Source organism: Panicum hallii, chromosome 2, assembly GCF_002211085.1.
Source record: "Panicum hallii strain FIL2 chromosome 2, PHallii_v3.1, whole genome shotgun sequence".
NCBI classification, from domain to species: Eukaryota; Viridiplantae; Streptophyta; class Magnoliopsida; order Poales; family Poaceae; genus Panicum; species Panicum hallii.
In genome coordinates this window covers 37,877,814-37,896,185 of record NC_038043.1, presented here as the reverse complement: position 1 = coordinate 37,896,185, position 18,372 = coordinate 37,877,814, and the positions used below count along the sequence as shown (strand labels likewise).

At 52.8% G+C, this 18,372-nt stretch overlaps 1 protein-coding gene across 1 annotated transcript; it reads left to right on the top strand.

Annotated features, from left to right (window-relative positions):
* The first annotated feature begins 1,341 nt into the window (after positions 1-1,341).
* On the top strand, positions 1,342-5,565 carry LOC112879398. The gene is made up of 6 exons (XM_025943638.1): positions 1,342-2,246; positions 2,414-4,539; positions 4,622-4,894; positions 4,969-5,059; positions 5,140-5,238; positions 5,329-5,565. Exons 3-6 carry the CDS (start codon positions 4,647-4,649, stop codon positions 5,452-5,454), a joined length of 564 nt encoding a protein of 187 aa, XP_025799423.1. The 5' UTR covers positions 1,342-2,246; positions 2,414-4,539; positions 4,622-4,646; the 3' UTR covers positions 5,455-5,565.
* The last annotated feature ends 12,807 nt before the right edge of the window (positions 5,566-18,372 follow it).

Genomic DNA, 18,372 nt, shown 5'->3' with positions numbered 1-18,372 from the left:
TGGGTTGCAAAGAAGCACATGCAATGCTTCAGCTGGTGGCCCCAAGATTATGTCCAGAGATGCAGCGCAGCTATAACCAACAATCTGATAATGAAACTAGCAGTGGGGCCATTATTCACTGTTACAACATACCAAGCAATGTATATCAATGGATACACGTTCTACACCATGGCCCAGGATGCCAAGAGTGTCTATCAAAACAGTGGTGTGCGTGTACGGGCCGTCGACAATGACATGCAGGCAGCCACATATTATGGTCAAATAGAGGAGATATGGGAGCTTGATTATGTAGGTTTCAAGGTAGCCTTGTTTCAGTGCAGATGGGTCAATGGGAAGAGAGGTGTGAGCAAGGATAAATATGGGTTTGTTAGTGTTGATCTTTGGGTCTTTGGTTACAAAGATGAACCGTTTGTTTTCACCAAGGATGTTGAGCAAGTGTTCTATGTACCTGACCTTGCAAGGAAGAACTGGTGTGTGGTTATGCCTGGAAAAAAAAGGATTGTTGGGATTGCCAATGTTGTTGAGGAGTAGGAATACAACCAGTTTGATGAAATTCCATCCTTTGACACTTCATACATGCCCTGACTCTTGGCAACTGACAAAACACCATACTTGCGAACCGACCATCATGAAAAAATCCAAAAACAGAAATCAAAGAAAAAGCAAGATTGATGTCTGCTGAATCCTTTTTGTAATGTAGGATGTGTATTGGTGGAAATTCAATCCTTTTTGTAATATAGGTTGTGTATTGGTGGAATTTGAATCCTTTTTGTAATATATGATGTCTATATATTCTGCCTGAGATACCATATATATTCTTCCTTAGATACTATATATATTCTGTACATATTCTGCTTCAGTTCAGTAAGTGTGCTGCAGTCTGCTGAATTCTGTATCTGACATCAGTAACGGGCGTTACGACAACTTCGGTTACTAAATATACATCAGTAACGGGCGTTATCATAACGCCCGTTACTAAATATACATCAGTAACGGGCTTTACGACAACGCCCGTTACTAATGGTCATATAGTCAGTAACGGGCATCCCCTCAAAGCCCGTTACAAAGTGGTCATCAGGGGACATACATATTCGGCTAATCCCTTCGCCGCTCTTCTCCTGCCCTAGCCCGCCGCCGCCACTCTCCTCGCTCGCCTTCGCCGCCATTCTCCTACCCTAGCCCGCCGCCGCCACTCTCCTCGCTCGCCGTCGCCGCCATTCTCCTGCCCTAGCCCGCCGCCGCCACTCTCCACGCTCGCCTTCGCCGCCACTCTCCTCGCTCACCTTCGCCGCCATTCTCCTGCCCTAGCCCGCCGCCGCCACTCTCCTCGCTCGCCGTCGCCGCCATTCTCCTGCCCTAGCCCGCCGCCGCCACTCTCCTCGCTCGCCGTCGCCATCATTCTCCTGCCCTAGCCCGCCGCCGCCACTCTCCTCGCTCGCCGTCGCCGTCATTCTCCTGCCCTAGCCCCACCGCATCTCCGGCCACGACGATGAGCCGGCCACCTCAAGCAACGAGGTGACATGGATCCAACCCCTCCCAACCACCATTCGCGATAGAGGTTAATGCTGCTTGAACCCCCAACGCCCTCTCTCTGCTCGGCCACCCAATCTGCTCTTCCTGTCAAGGTGGATTAGGGAGATATGCTACTTTGCTATTGTTTAGGGTCAATGCACATAGAATTATTCTCCTGGAATTGCCTGCATTAGTTCAGCATGCCTTAATAGTTCATTTTTATTTGATGGACTATGGATTTGATGGATGAATTTTGATGGCCACATTCAGTCAGTGCGAAATGTATCGCAGTGGTTTATAATTTAGTGATAACTAGACTTTCCTATGCTGTGTTGTCATATATATTCTTATTGTTCGTGTCATGATGTGTGTATGCAAGCTGTCAATGGTAGCATGGCCTAATGATCGGTTGAACCGTGTAAGCATAGCCAACCAAAATCCACCTGAGTGGTTTGGGCATGGGTGATTTTCTTTCGTATCGCTTGTGCCCTGTAATCCCCGGCGTGGTGGCACTACATGGTTCACTCAATCATCAGGCCATGGAATTGTTTGTAGCTTATTTAGAGTGTAAATTATTTTTTGCTGTGATAATCATACTAACCGATTGCTTTATCCTCTTGTTGCATGTACACATGGAACCCACAACTCATTGCTTCTGAAGTTGGACAAGGAAGCAGTTGAAGGAACTTAGTTTCTGCTTTGATATATAAGCATTGCTTCACCCTGTCAAAATGGTTAGCACCTATCCCCAACCTCTATGCAAAGTAAAATATGACATGTATGTCTATGCTGATTTTATTTAGGACTTGTACTGATTTCTAGTCTAATATTAGCTATTTTGTTTACATTTTCAGTCTTGCTTATGTTGCTCTACTGACAACCTTACATATCATCTATGCAGTCTCCTACAACAACAAACTCCTGTAGTGACAGTAACGCATCATCACAACGCAACGACGGTGAACGTTCTTCATAGGCTCACTCAGCGCAGACTGCTGCGAGTAGTACTCGATCCCGCGGGTCAAGGACACAAACCAAATGGCCAGAAGACAAGTTGATTGCAACTGGACTTGATGAAAAATTTTGGCCTACCCTAGATGCTGCAAGGGAAAGATTTGTATTAGTCTGTGGCCTCATTGCTCGGGAGAGGGTGTCAATCAACAGGAAGCTTGAGGATCTCTCACCTATTGAGAAGGAATAGCTATTCAAAGCTTTATTGGAAAAGCTAGAGTACCCAGCCAATCTGGAACAAACTGTTCGCAACAAGGCAATTAAGGTAGCTATGTCAGAGATTGCAACCTTGCAACAGCAGTTCAAGGCCCATTTAAGAAAAACTTATGTGAGGCAAGAGGAGTCTCCTTTTGAGAAGCATGGCTTTTTGAAGCCAGAAGACTGGGAGGTGTTTGTGCAGGAAACCAATTCTCCTTTTTTTCAGCGAGTGAGCCAGGAGATGAAAGATAAGAGAGCATTGCATAATAAGCCGCAAAAGACGGGAACAAAAGGTTATCATGGTTAAAGGAAAGAGTGGGAGGAGGAGGATGCAAAGCTAGCTAGAGAAGGAAAAGAGAACCCTTGGGACCAATTTCCTGGACGTTCGAGGCCATATCTGCGGGCAAGGGCGGCGAAGAGGATGACCACTAGTGAAGGCACTAGTGAAGGAAGCGGGGACATAACATTCAGTAACCCTGCGGTGGTGGGGCTAGCAAATAAGGTGAAAGACCTTGCATCTAAGGCAAGCGATGGTTCTTTCACTGGGGTTAGGGAGAATGATATCCTCACCACGGCACTTGAGAATCCAGAGCATCAAGGTCGGTTCCGAGGCGTGTCTAGTTCAGTTGGCTGGGGTAAAGGGTTTGGTGAAGAGTTTTGCTGGAATGTACAGGAAGAAGAGGAAGAAGATGAAGGAGAGGTATGATGCGGAGAAGGAAAAGATAGTTGGTGAAACAGCCATCAGAGTTATCAACATGCTAAGACAAGCAGGCATGGTTATACCGGATGCTCTGTGTCCTACCCAACCAACACACATCGGTAGCAGCGAGCAAGAAGATGCGAGTGTCAGTGAGGAAGAAGATGTGAGTGGCAGCGGGGAAGAGCATGGGCCAGCTGTCGAGAATGAAGCGAATGTACAACACAGTGATAGTCGATCATCTATGCTGGGCACAATAGATAAGCTGACAAAGCCAACCAAGTGCAGCCTTTTGGATGGCACCGGGCATAACTTGGAGCTCGCAGTAGCCACTGTCTATCCATATCAAGAGACTTGCCATTGTGTACCGGTGCAGGAAAGGTATGCAGTGGTGCAACCTACTTATGTGTGGTCCAATACGAGTCACTTCCGTCTGCCTGTGCCAGTAGGGGGATGAGATAACAACCTTAGGTGAGGCTCTCGGTACAAGGATCCAATGGTCAAAGTACAGGATCCTTATATCACCCAGGACGAGACAGCCCAACTCTGTAACCGCATCAGGTAGCAGGGGTACAGCATCAGATGCAGGTACTGTAGCTCAGCATCCGCAAGAGAAGGCTCAGCACCAACAGCAGCAGATCAGCAAAACTACGCAGCAGCAGCAAGAGAAGCAGGAGTCACAACAGGAGCCTCGACGACAGGAGGAGGCCTAGGCAATCTCCGCCTAAGCATCAGCCACAACCGGAGCCTCTACAATAGAAGGAGGGAGAGCGCAGCCAATCTCCGCCTAAGCAACAGTCACCGCAGGAGGAGAAGCAGGCCAGGAAACCTCTGCCTAAAGATGAGCTTGTTAATGCTATTTGGACAACACAGAATCCAAAATACAAGCCTGGTGTGCCTATGTTGTCAGAAGCGGATTTAGAGGCTGCTGGACCAAATTGTGCTAGGTTGCATGGTTACGTCATGGAACACAGTAAGGATAAACTTGGCTTTCCAGCAAAGGTGGCTCAAGCCTACTTTCAAGGTGATGGTGATTTAATGTTAAACATTGCATTCAATGATGTGTACGACCTTATAACCCTAGGTGCTCTGGATGTTAGCTTCTTGAGGTTGTGGACATTGTAAGTCCCTTCAAACCAAAAAATATATTTCTTTAATTTTGACCACAAAGTTCATGCATGCTAACAATTGGATTATTTGTAGGAAAATGATGTAGAATGTAGCAGAGATGCAGTGCAGTGTTGGGTTTTTGGACCCACAGGTTGTCACCGCCACGGTGATTTCTCACCAGCCTAGCACTGTAACACAAGCAATTAAAAATGCTATGAAGAACGACTCTGTGGTGGGTGCCTACAACACCGGTGGCCACTGGGTAACAGTGATCATCTCTATGAAGTACAAAGAGGTTTGGTATTTAGATTCTGCTAAACTATTTCCCGGTCGAAAGTTCACGGACGTCCGACATATTGTGAACTGGTCAGTATCTTGTAGGTTTTGTTCACGAAAAATTAATCTCTTACTATTTCTAATCGGCATTGCTGATCATGCAGGGCCTTTGATGCGCACATGGAAGAAATGATGAAAGCAAATAAGAAAAAGCCAAGAACCAAATCTAAACTCACGCACAGGATAGATGTTAATGTAAGACTGAGGTTTTTTTGTGGTCCCTTCATACGTATTTGGTTACTGCATTAACTTGTCATTTTGGTACCTTCTTGCAGTGCGCTCAACAGCCATCGGGGACCTTTTTGTGTGGATTCTATGTGGCATTCAATATGCTAAAACTAGTTGGTGACATACCTATAATGAAAAAGGCTGCTGTAAGTATATTCCTTGTCTCTACTCATATTCTCCATTTGATTTTAGAAACTGATTTGTACTTGTATTCTCATAATGATTGTATTTTGCAGGATTTCAAAGCTGCCCTAACAGTTTCTATAGAAGATCTAAAGCCGGTCCGGGAGATGCTGTGCGAGTTCATTCTTAAGGAGACCCTCGACCCAAAGGGCAACTTCTATAGCGCCTTCTATTTATGATGCACCGTGAGTTCATTGTAGCCAGAAACTTGAAACTTGTTGCATTCAGGGCTTGAAACTTGTTGCATGTTTGATGAGGAACTTGATGTGATCTTGTGTATATTCGTGATATCTACTTGCTTGTGTATATATGCGATGAGAATGTGTTTGTGATGTCTACTTGCTGGTGGCTGCCAAATCCTAGCTGGTTCCAGGATGCAGCCAATGATCTGGTGGCTGCCTGGCTGGTATCAGGATGCAGCCAGGAAAAAGCCTGGTTACTGTAGGGGTGGCCTACGTATAGGTAACGGGCGTTAACTAAAGCACGTTACAATAACTGATCAGAGAGTAACGGGCGTTAACTAAAGCACGATACATAGTGAGATCAGAGAGTAACGGGCGTTAACTAAAGAATGATACATAGTGAAAGAACCGTTACAGATATGGTCCAAAGGTAACGGGCTTACCTTACGGACCGTTACGGATACTTCTTAAAGGTAACAGGCATTACTTAAAGGCCGTTACAACCTTTGACCAGTGGGCCTAGAGTGAAACGTGGAAAAATGTATTTGTAACGGGCAGCATGCAAAAGACCGTTACGTTTCTTTGGTTTCTGTAACGGGCTGCGTGTCTGTGCCCGTTACCAAAGGTCCCTGTGGGCCCAGAGAAATAGCCATTTAAGGTGACCGGTAACTACATGTGGTATCAGTAACAGGCAATTGCCCGTTACCTTTGTTCGCTCATTTGTAACGCTAGATCGGTAATGGCGCTTTGCCCGTTACCAAAGGTCATCTATGCCCGTTACCAATATACATGTTTTCACATAGTGTAGCTCAATACCTCAACCCCGTGAGCTCTCTCCAACCGGCAGCTTTATCTGCTGCTCATGCAGAAACTTTACATACTTTTAAAGAGAGAACTGTTTTTTAATCCGTAATTGACTTTGGTCCATCTTGGTGGTTCCATAATGGTGATGGGTCCACTGATGAAAAAAAATCGAATTGAAATTGAAAACCAAACCATATGTTGAACTAAGCGTCCCAAACTATATAGAATTAGCGCTTGGCGAGTGAAACTGGAAAAGACAAAAGTTCTCGACCAACACGTACTAGATTATTACACTTTTAGTTGTGTCTCGGATAAATGTCATGGATCCCTCAAAGAACGCTTCTTAACAGGCTGATTACGGATTAGCTCCCTCAAAATATTCGGCTTGGGCCAACGGGGCTGTCAAACGGCCGCAGAACGGCCCCCCAGGAAAAGGGGCATCGACAGCTCGACACAAAGCGTTGGCGGAGGACACAGCCGCCTCGCCCGACCTAAAGGGTAAAGGATCAGGCACGTCCACCTCGCCCGACCCCAATGATGAGGGGTCAGCCGCGTCCGCCTCACCCAACCCCAAGGGTGAAGGGTTGGGCACATCCGCCATAGGCCGTGGGGAACCTAGGGACCCCACCAAATGACTGGCCAAGCCGGAAGACATACCCTTAGCGTAAGGGTAGGTAAGGACGTGCGATGACTTGATCCCCGGAGAAGACAGGCAACTACGGCAAGCCACGGTCGTCCGCCGGGCTGGGGATCAAGCTGTAAAACATGTCGGGGGCTCGCGCCGCCGTCTCGACTGGGCGCACGTCGCCCGTCCTGCGGCTGGACAAACCCGCGCCGCCCGTCCCATTGGGACGAGCGGCGCACGCGTTATGGGAGCGCGTCCATCATCATCTACAGGGCCAGTGAGGCCCACACGAATGGGAGAGGCAGCACGATCCCGACGATCTCTCTCTCTCTCTGTAACGACTTCCCTCCCTTTGACTTATAAAAGGGGAAGGGAGACCCCCATCAAGGGGACAAAAAACATTTAGACTCACACTCATACACGCACACTCCACCAAAGACTTAGGAGCCCAGTCCCTCTCTCGCTCGTTTGTAACCCCTACTGCAAACCTAGTGCAAGAGCACAAGCAGCTCGAACTGGACGTAGGGATATTCAACCCAAACCATTATAAACCCTCATGACTTTCTTGCTCACCATCTGGGCCAGGCGCGCAATCACAAGATTTACTAGTCGGCGGTTTGAAACACCGATAGTTAGCGCGATAGGTAGGGGCCTTTGCGCATCTCATCAACCTTTTCAAGCCGCGGATGGCCAATCACGCCGGAGGATGGGCCCTAGGCGTGCTCGTGCATTTCGGGAGCCTGGACTTCATCGTTACCACGGAGGGGGCACTAGAGCAGATCCACGTTCCAGCTCAACCCGTTCGCGCCTCCGTTCTTGACCCCATCGTTGAGGACTTCGAATGACTGCAGTTGCACGCCCTGGAGAATTGTGATCCCGGGGACAGCCCGCCTCTCGATTTCGACTACGAGAGACTCGGGCATCAACTCCGCATCTTCCTTGGTTCCCAACCGACCCAGGAGGACTTGCGCCTTGTTCTCCTCTCGCTCGCCAACATCACGGCACAGCTCTTCGGGGGAGAACCACTCTCCCCGGAGATCCCGGCCAGGGGCGTCCTGACGAGGTTTCCTTTTCGCCTGCGCAATGCGGCGGGGAACGCACATCATGTCGCCGCGCACCTTTTGGTTTGAAGCCCACAGACGGCGAGTTCGTGGGGATGATGGACTATATCTGAGAATCCTTCTATGATCTCCTTGCAGGGGAATTAGAGGCAATCTCCGACTCTAGCTCCAGCGGAGGAAGCCACCACCCCTCACGGGAGTGTTTCATGGCGAGAGTCCCGAAGGGCATGTCGAAGACGCCCACAGTGGGGAAACTCCCCCAACCGGCCTTAACGATGGGGCTAGGGAGAGGAACCAAGCCCCGCTGCCTACGCGGCTCAAGCAGCTATGGGAGTGGCAGAAGGAGCTTGAGGAGGCGCACCTCCAGATAGAATAGGAGCGTGCCGAACTCAAGCGAGAGATTGGACGCCATGGGGACGGAGGGCGCGCGCGCCGCCGCCACCCGCGAGTAAACTGGATCCTCGAAGACGATGAGGGTCCCCCGCAATTCGCCCGGGCAAGCCAGAACATCACCGCCGCGGCGGCCTTGCTGGAAGGGCTCCCAGAGCAAGCGACGCCTGAGGGGTGGCGCGCTCACCAAAAGTTGTGCACGCTCATCGAGCGCACGGCACAACAACAGGCTGAGAGCTTGATGTCTCGACGACGTGGGCAAAATGCGAGCCCTCACCCCCTGCGAGGCAGGGTGTCAAGGGCGTATCCATCCACAAAGCCCCACGCGAGGGGGAAGGTCCTGCGAACGCCCTCGTTTGGGGATGCCTCGGTGCCGACCGCAACGCACGCCACACCATCAACACCCGTAGACGCGGGCACAAGGATGAGCAAGCAGCGGTGAGCCGAGGATATCACCCTCGTCATGGCTGGCGCCATCACAGCACCGAGCTCAGCAGCGCGTATTTGTGCCCGTGCGGGGAGGCACCACCAGGGCCATACCCACTCAAAATCCCTCACGCCCAACCCGTTCCTACGATTGAGGCAAAAAAGAAAATGCAAGTGACGAAGGAGCGCGCTTTGGGTAAAGTTGGTCGGACTGCAGGAAACCATACGCCCCAGTGGCTACGGTGCCTCGGCTCACTAGCGTGATCAGAGTCCTGTCATTCGCACCTCTTTTCCCATTTCCCCAATGTTAGGAATAGTCGGACGTCTTCAAAATTTCCTCGCCAAAGGCCCTCCCGGCCAAAATTCATAAGTTCAAAAGATTGTTTACATAACTTCGGGCATCAAGGCCCAGTTCACAGCCAGAATTAAACTAACTACCTAACTACTTCAGCACGATTTCTTCCTCCATGCTTGCAGCCAAGACCTGCGCGAGGGGGGCCACCTCTTCCTCGAACTGGTCCAGCTCGGCATCGTCGTAGCCGAGTGCGAAGCTTTGGCTCATCGCCTGTAGGTCAATGTTCATGTAATGAGAACGCGCGATTACAAACAACTGCTACACGCCAAGGTGCAGCGCCTGCTTCACCATCCGGCCTGCCCGGTCTGTGACATTAACCACCTGGACCACAAGCGAGCTTGTCCCCGGCTCCGAAGTCATCTCAAAATCGTTCAAGACCAGCCCGACGGCGGTCCGCAGGGTGTCATGCTCACTGGACTCCTAGTGGAGCGTGGCGTTTGCCTCATCGAGCTCCTCCAGGCGTCGGCGTGCCACCACCTCCTCACCAAGCTTTTCATCAAGCATTATTCAAACACACACCAGCAACGTCAAAAGGCCTACTAGAAACTTTGAAGGGACGGTTAGGGTAAGCAAGGTCTTACCATTCACTTGGTCCTGGAGCTTGTTCATCTCGCTATTCAGGTGCACAATCTCTGCCCGCCCAGCAACAACTTCCACAGCTAGATCGCCAGTCGTTGCCTTGGCTTGAAGCTTTCGCTTCTCTTCCTTGGCGCACTCCTACTGAAGAAGCGCCACTCGCTGTTGGGCGCCTGCCAGGAAGAAAAGGAAAATTAATTAAACACACCGCAACTAACAAACTGCCTATCCAAGGGGAATAGGAGAAGGATCTTACTTGCAAGATTCCCTTGAGTGGCCCGCACCTGCTTCTCCCGCTCCTCGGACAAGCGCACGGCGGCGTCACGCTCATGGCCGGCCAACTCGAGCTCGCCGCGGAGCTCGTCCACGGCACCAACCAGCTGATTCTGCTCCCCACGTAGCCACTCCAATGCCTAGGCATTTGCAGACGCCTTGGCCCAAGCATCGTCAACTTCCTAGCGGGCCGGAGCAAGCTGCGCTACCAGCTCCGGCACCACCGCGCCTCTTCGGCACGTCGGTCCTGGCTGCGATTCATGAGGAATTGTGAAAAAGAAAAATGTTAGAGATGCCCAGAAAAGGAGGTGAGGGTCAAGGGTGTTGCGTGTCATACCTGGCAGCTCAGGACAGCGACATCGCGCAACGCGCCCAGCGCGGCAGATAGGCTCCCGAGATGCATTGCCACTCCGCGTCCTCCATCTCATCGCCGAGGGTGAGGATCACCGCAGTTGGGTCCCGCGGGTCCAGGGCAACTCGCCTATCTGCGCCAAGGATGACGAGGCCCTCCCGCTATCGTCGGGGTCGGCCACTCCCGCCAACGCTAAGGGAGCAGGCACCTCCTCCAACACCACGTCCGTGGAGACAGCCCCGGCCACCTCACCACCAATGGCCGAGGCCTCCTCCTGGGCGACCGCCACGACCTCACGCGCCGACGGCTCCTCCCGCGCCATCTCCTCATCCACCTGTTCCGCGGAGGCCACATCAGCCTCATGGGGCGGCGGCACCGTCTGCGTCTCGAACTCGGGGAGTGAGTCAGGCGCGCTCGCGCCCAACCCATGCTCGATGAGCATCGCCTGCGATTGCACTCCTCCCACGGGTGCGTCTTCCCGAGATGGATCCTCAGCCACCGGCTACGGACCTAGGTTCGCAGGCGTCGCGTCTCCCTCGGCGCCCCTCACGCTCGCCCCTGACCGAGCGCTGGCAACGCCCGGAGGCGGCCGATGCAGCGTGAGGACCTTCCGCGGCGCCACCACCAAGGTACCTGCTCGGCCTCCGGCGCTGCGGCAAAGGCCCGAGGGTGGTTAGTACACCATTCGTGGAGAATTGCGGACCACAAAGGAGCGGGGAGATCATTGACGTATCGGGGCACGACCATACGGGGGCGTTTCTAGATCGGGCCTCCCGACCCTAGCTCCGCCTTCACAGCGCACTGACGCTTGGGATCCCCCACCTGCGCGGTAACCTCAGGCGGGGCATCACGACCCGACTTCGTCGTTGTGCGCGCAACCTCCCCCTGCTGCGTCAGGGCTAGCGCAGAGCTGAAGGGTGCCTACGCTAACAGGGTGTCACGATCCGTCTCCAGCGCCTCCATGCACACAGCCTCCCCCTGCTGCGTCGGGGCAGGCGTGGGGCCGGAGGGCCCCTGAGCTGACACCGATGGCTGAACGGATGTCGCTGCATCGTCATCACGCGCCAGCTCATCCCAGGGTATGTTGTCTCACTTGTCCTCCTCCTCATCAGCATCGTCGTCATCCTCCATCGCCTCCTCATCCGATCCTTGCCGGTGCTTCCCACGCTGCAACTTGACGTGCTCCCGCGCGTCCTTCTTGGCCTTTTGTGCATTCTTCTTCTTCTTGCGTGCCTCGTCGGCCGCACGGTTTGCCGCTTGCGTGGCTTCATCCTCCTGCAGCAGCGTGCAGGAATCGCGGAAAGGGCTGAACCGACCCTGCAAGTGCCGACCCGTGAAATCAAAGGTAAGAGTCGAGAAAAAGAGTAGAACACAATGAGGGGTTGGGAGATACTTATCAGGTCGATGAAGCCAGTATCGGGCCGCATCGGCGGGTGACCCTCGACCAGGAAGGTCGCGTCGGGTTCCTCCAGCGCCTCCCGGATGCGGTGCTGGATCTCCAAATTCCGGAGCCAGGCTTGGGCGAGCGCCGTGCCCTCCAGCTGCACTCCCGGCACCATCCCGAATAGCGGGAGCGTACGCGCCATCAGTGGCCCACCCACCTCGAGTGGTAAGCCCCGATAATGCCAGCGCCGCAGAGGCCATGGCCCTTCAGGTGCGTGATGGTGCTTAGGAATGGGGTGAGCCTTCTCCTTGTCCATAGGCCCCCACGACCACGCCGGCGGAGCCGCCGTGATCGTATGGCTAGTGAAGAGTGGGAGACGGGCGGCGTCATCGTTCTTGATGTAGAACCACTGCGAGTGCCACCCTTTGTTGGACTTCATGGTGGTGATGGCCATGTACTCCTGGGCACGGGGCTCGCGGAGATAGATCCTGGCGCACCCTATTGGGGCCATCAATCCATCCTTTTGTTGACCAGGGAGACGGCGAAGAAATACCTCCAGAGCTCAAAGTGAGGCTCGATCCCCATGAATCCCTCGCACAGCATGATGAAGCCCACAATCTGCTGGCTCCCGTTGGGGATGAGGGGGCATCCTGAACCCGTGCTTGTGGAAGTGTGTGAAGGAGACGACATTGCTGTCTCGCGGCGCCGGCAGCTCCTCGTGGCTGAGTGAGAGCCACTCCTCTACAGTAGTTCACGGGCAAAGAAGCCCGCACTTGACGAGGCCCCCCAGGCTCGATCGGCTCACTTCCCAGCGGTACCATGACACCATTGCTGGGCGGTGAATTGGGGTCGGGAGCTCTCGAAGGAAAAGGGGCGTAGAGGAGGAGGCGGCTTGTCAAGACAGCGGCGAGGAGATGAGGAAGGCAAGAAGATGAAAGAGTGTGGAGGCGGCGGAAGGGCCGAGAGCCCTAGTTATAGGCGAGGGAAGCAGAAGGCGAAACGATGCCTCGACCCCCATGACCGCCATAATGACCACGTCCACCGCGTCATTTCGCCCCGTCCCATCGGGGGGAGTGCATCACCACGCTCGGGCCTGACTCCTCGGAGAACATGCCCGGCAGTAAAGGGGCCAAAGGCCCACACCGGCGAGAAGGGATATGGGCTGAAAACACCCCGACGGCCCACTAAAGTCCTAGGGTTCGAAGGTTGGCCCACAAACGGGTTCACAACTGCCCCAGGGCACCACAAAAGTAAGGGTCGAAGATGGATGGGCCCGTTAGCAGCCAGCACCTAGGCGCGCGAGCGTCACGGGCATCCTGACCCGCATCCCAGTCTTGACTAGGACACGATTCGTGGTTTTTCTTCAAAGAAAGGCAACGAGCTGTCAGGACCGGTCGAACGGACCTAATAGCTATACAGATCGGCCGTCGAGAGTTTGGAGTCGGTCACCAACTGACCCAAGCCGGATCCCCTTGAACGGGAGCCGGGGACCCACTCGGATTGACCCATTACCAGCTCACCGAGCACCGTGTTTCAACTAACAAAGAAACACGCGGCACGGCTTAGCCTTTCCGTCATAACGACAAGGACGCTTGAAGGGTGATGACACAAGATGAGACGATCGTCCGACCGGTCTCCTGCTAATGCACCGGGGCTCGGGGGTCGGACTCGAGAGAAGACCGAATGCGTGGTCGCATAAGAAGTAGCGGCGGAAGCCGAAAGGAAAATCCTATCCTTCGGGTACCTCCCAAGCAGGAAGAACCCCAAGACGGCATCTGACCCTTTGTCGACTCGGGGGCTCCCTTGGGGTGCAAAGCCAAACATAAGAACATCCTTATTTTATTCCAAAATCAGGGAGAACGATTACATGGTGCACTCCGGGCGCATAACAAAATCATGAAATCTAGATTTACCAAAACGACCCACACTTCGAACGGAGAAGGCGGCCGGCCATGGGCCATGCGCAAATACAAAAAACATAAGCATTACCACGCAGGGTAATGCCGAAGGTTGACCGAGGTCTGCTCCAGCTGACATAGGGCAAAGATGGGCGGCTACGTCACAGTCCATCCCCTGACAGCGAGGCTGTCTTGGTTGCAGGAGCCGTATGCGGCCGACGGTCGGCGCGTACATCTCATGCTGCCTAGACACGCCCCCTAGCAACCGCTGGGCGACCCCAGCAATGGTAGCGAGGAGGATGAGAAAGAGGGAGGCTCGGTGAGGCCGGGCAGAGCCGGCAGTCCCGCACGAAATCAAGGCAGGTGTGGCAAGACTCGCCCCCGCCTCCCTACGGGAAGGAAGTAGGGAGTTGTGGGTGAGTCACCACGTACCGAACGATTTCACGAAGGGCGACGAATCCACCTCCGCCCTCGGCAGGAACCAGCACCTGATCCAAAGAAACCACCTCACGAAGGCGAAGCTGAGGATCTCGAAGCTCGAGTTCTCCTTAATCATGCTCCTCTCCTTGCAATCAATCCACTAATAGCAACTGACAGGGGGACGGGGTCCAGCTTGAACAAGCCGAACCCGAGCTTTAGGAGGCCTAGCTCTATAATGCATTCTTTGAGGACTTGCCGCCCGGGCTTGGTGCCACAACCAGGAAACTAGCACCCAGGCAAGGTGACGATGCGGGTTCGAAGAGGCACGAGACCAAGCGGCCGGCATTGAAGGGGTCCACCTACCCCAACCCCCGTCAGCAATTGAAGGCCCGACGGGATGGCACGAGATAAGACAGGGTAGGCGGGCGCAGACCAGAACGGGAGCAAGCAACAGGCATCATGAGCCCCAAAGCGAGCGAGCACGGACGCAATAGGAGAGCGCGCGCCACGCAACTCGGTGATCACCAAAGCTGCCACCAGCCCCAGTCGGCGGGTGTCAGAGACAAGACCCGATGGGAGGGCGCCTGACCCAGGGCGTCGACGCTGGGCACCCCCCGAAAACGCTAGCTGACCCTCCGTGCGAATCTCCGATTCGCCAAGAAGCTCGGGGGCTACACCCACTAGGTGCGCTCGCGTGCACCCACGTGAGACAAGAAGAGGGAGATGCCCTGAGCGGTCGCATCAACCAGGACATTAAGGTGAGCATGCCAACAGAACCCTTTGCGCGAATCTCTAATTTGCCTAGAGGCTCGGGGGCTTCACCTAGTGGGTGCGCTCGCGCGCACCCACATGAGTCTGACAAAGATAAGTCGCCTTCGAGTCACATCAACCTAAACGCCAAGCCGGGAATGTGTTCGGACCGGCATGGGGCTCGCTGCCCGGGAAAAGCGAAACCCTAGCATGACTCTCCAAGCCGCGCAAAGGCTCGGGGGCTACTATCAGGGGCAAATATCATGGATCCCCCAAAGAACGCTCCTTAGGAGGCTGATCACGGATTAGCTCCCTCAAAGTATTCGGCTTGGGCCAGCTGGGCCGTTAAACGGCCGCAGAATGGCCCACTAGGAAAAGGGGCATCGACACCTCGACACAAAGCACTAGAGGAGGACACGGCCGCCTCGCCTGACGCAAAGGGTAAAGGATCGGGTGCGTCCGCCACACCCAACCCAAACGATGAGGGGTCGGCCGCGTCCGCCTCGCCCAACCCCAAGGGTGAGGGGTCGGGCGCGTCCGCCACGAAATGACAGGCCACGCCGGAGGACATACCCCTGGCGTAAGGGTAGGTAAGCACGTGTGATGACTTGACCCCCGGAGAAGACAGGCAACTACGGCAAGCCCCGGCCATCCGCCGGGCTGGGGGTCAAGCTGTAAAATGCACCGGGGGGCTCGCGCCACCCGTCTTGGCAGGGCGCACGTCGCCCGTCCTGCAGCCAGACAGACCCGCGCCGCCCATCCCGTTGGAACGGGCGGCGCACGTCGCATCAGGGCACGGTATGGGAGCGCCTCCATCATCATCTGTAGGGCCAATGGGACCCACACGAAGGGGAGAGGCAGCACGATCCCGGCAATCTCTCTCTCTCTCTCTCTCTCTCTCTAATGACTTCCCTCCCTTTGGCTTATAAAAGGGGAAGGGAGACCCCAGCAAGGGGACAAAAAACATTCAAACTCACACTCGTACACGCACACTCCACCAAAGACTTGGGAGCTCAGTGCCTCTCTCGCTCATTTGTAACCCCTGCTGCAAACCTAGTGCAAGAGCATAAGCGGCTCGAACTGGACGTAGAGATATTCAGCCCGAGCCAGTATAAACGCTCATGTCTTTCTTGCTCACCATCTGGGTTGGACGCGCAATCACAAGATTTACTAGCCGGCTGTTCGAAACACCAAAAGTTGTAATAAAAACAAAATAATACTATTATAAGATATATATATCATATTTTTATAGAACTTTCTTTTATAATATTATAGTATGTAATCAATATATTTATATGTTTCGTCCGTAGATACATAGGGACGTATTTGCTAGTATTATCCAAAAGTAAGCCCTTGGATCTGACGATGGAGTGGGCATGAATAGTAAACATGTTCCATTTTTTTTTTGAGAGGGGGGTTTCTACACCCCGCACTAAGTGTTTACATAGGAGGTACAAACGCCTTCAGGCGGATCAAAAAACCAAACATGCCGGCCGGTGGAGCTGAAGAGCGTGCTTCTCGCCCATGTATGAGCATCAAAGTTTGCTTCCCTCCGTTCATGGACGATCTCCATCATCTGAAAAGCCGCTGCATCTTCCTTGAGTTCCTTGATAATCTGGCCATAGACACCCGATGTGCTGCCTGCCATGCCTCGCACTGCATTAGCACAGTCACTTGCCATTCGTACCTAGCTAAGTGCTAAATCATTAGCTAGTGCCAGCTCTTCCCGGAGCATCAGCACCTCCATGGTTTCCGGCTCAGAGATTCCTTGCATAACCATTGCCGATGCCCCGAGGAAACTTCCTGACCCATCTCTAGCGACAGCCGCTAATGAGGCTGTCCTTGAGTTTTTGGAAAGAGCCGCATCAACATTAAGTTTTGACATCCCGCTTGGAGGAGGAATCCACCTCGGTGTACTAGTTGCAATCCTCTGCCTGGCCGGTTGTGGTTTTGAGAGATCCAGATCGGCAATAAACCTCTCCACAAAACTGTGTGTCGATAACGGGCTTTGGAATATATTTTCGTAGAGAGCCTTCCTCCTAGCATGCCAAAGCGCCCACAATGTCACCATCATTCTTCTTGACTCCTCTACCGGCAGAGAGGAGATGACTACTGCCAGCCATGCCTTCACATTCTGCTCTTGGATATTGCATATATGTTCAATAGTCTCCTCTCTTGCCAAGGACCAAACACACCTATGTTAGAGATCGCCGGAGAGGCGTCGCTGCCCGCAACGCCGGCGAGCTCAAGAAAAACGCACACAACTCACGTGAACTGGAACGATGAACACAGTCTTGTTTGTGCCGCAAAATTTAGCAGCATTTCCTCCTCTAATCATTGCTTATATATAAAAGGAAAAACATAACAACCAACTGGAGTCCATGACCCTGACATGCACGCCACACTCTTCATTGACGAGTGCCATCCCAAACGCCTGGAACGTGGCGCACGACGCGCTCCTTCGCGAACTCAGCGCGAGTCAGAGCTCTACAACCTGCATGGCCTAACAACCAGCCATGTGCTGCTAACTAACTAACAGAATGACCTGAGCACAAGAATTATTCAACAAATCTCCTCCTAAGTCTTGTGCACGATTACTACTTACACTCTTGAAGGCCAATCTTGGTACAGAGCTTCAGGAACTTGTTCTTGCAAAGGGGCTTTGTTAGAACATCTCCCAACTGCTCATCAATTCTGATGAAGCTCACCTCAATCTGCCCATTTTGTGCATATTCCCGGATCAGATGAAATCTTGTGTCTATATGCTTACTCCGGTCATGATGCACAGGATTCTTCACGAGAGAGATTGTGGACTTATTGTCCACCTTGAGCACAGGCTTGTTAACCAGTGAATCCAAGATTTCAGATAACAACCGTGCTAACCAAACTCCCTGACAGGCAGCTGTTGCAGCAGCAATATACTCAGCTTCACAACTGACAATGCTACAACCTTTTGTTTTGTTAACTGCCAACTAATGGGACTTTCCCCAAGAAAGAAGATCATTCCGGAGGTGCTTTTTCTACTATCAACATCTCCTGCAAGATCACTATCACTATAGCCCAGGAGCACAGGTTGATCTCCTTTCTTTCTTGCAAATTTGAGTCCCCAATCTCTAGTACCAGCAATATATCTCAGAATATGTTTAATTGCTGCTAGATGATCCTCATGTGGCTCCTCCCTGAATCTACTCACATACCCAACTGAGAAGGCGAAATCAGGTCGAGTATTCACCAAATATCTCAAACTTCCCACCAAGCTTCTATACTCTATAGCATCAACTCGAGGGCAATCACTGTCCCTGCTCAATTTCAGCTTTGCTTGCATAGGAACATCACAAGCATTGCACTCCACCATGCCAGCCTTCTCCAGAATTTTACCTGCATAGCTTCCTTGAGACGGAGTGATTCCTTCTGCACCTTGCTTTACTTCAATGCCCAGATAGTAGGTGAGTAATCCTAGATCACTCATCTTGAATATTTCTGTCATTTGTGTCTTGAACTTCTTGATACTATTGCAGCTAGCCCCTGTGATAATTAGATCATCCACATAGACCCCCACTACCAGCCTCTCAGTACCAACACCCCGACAGTAAATTGCATG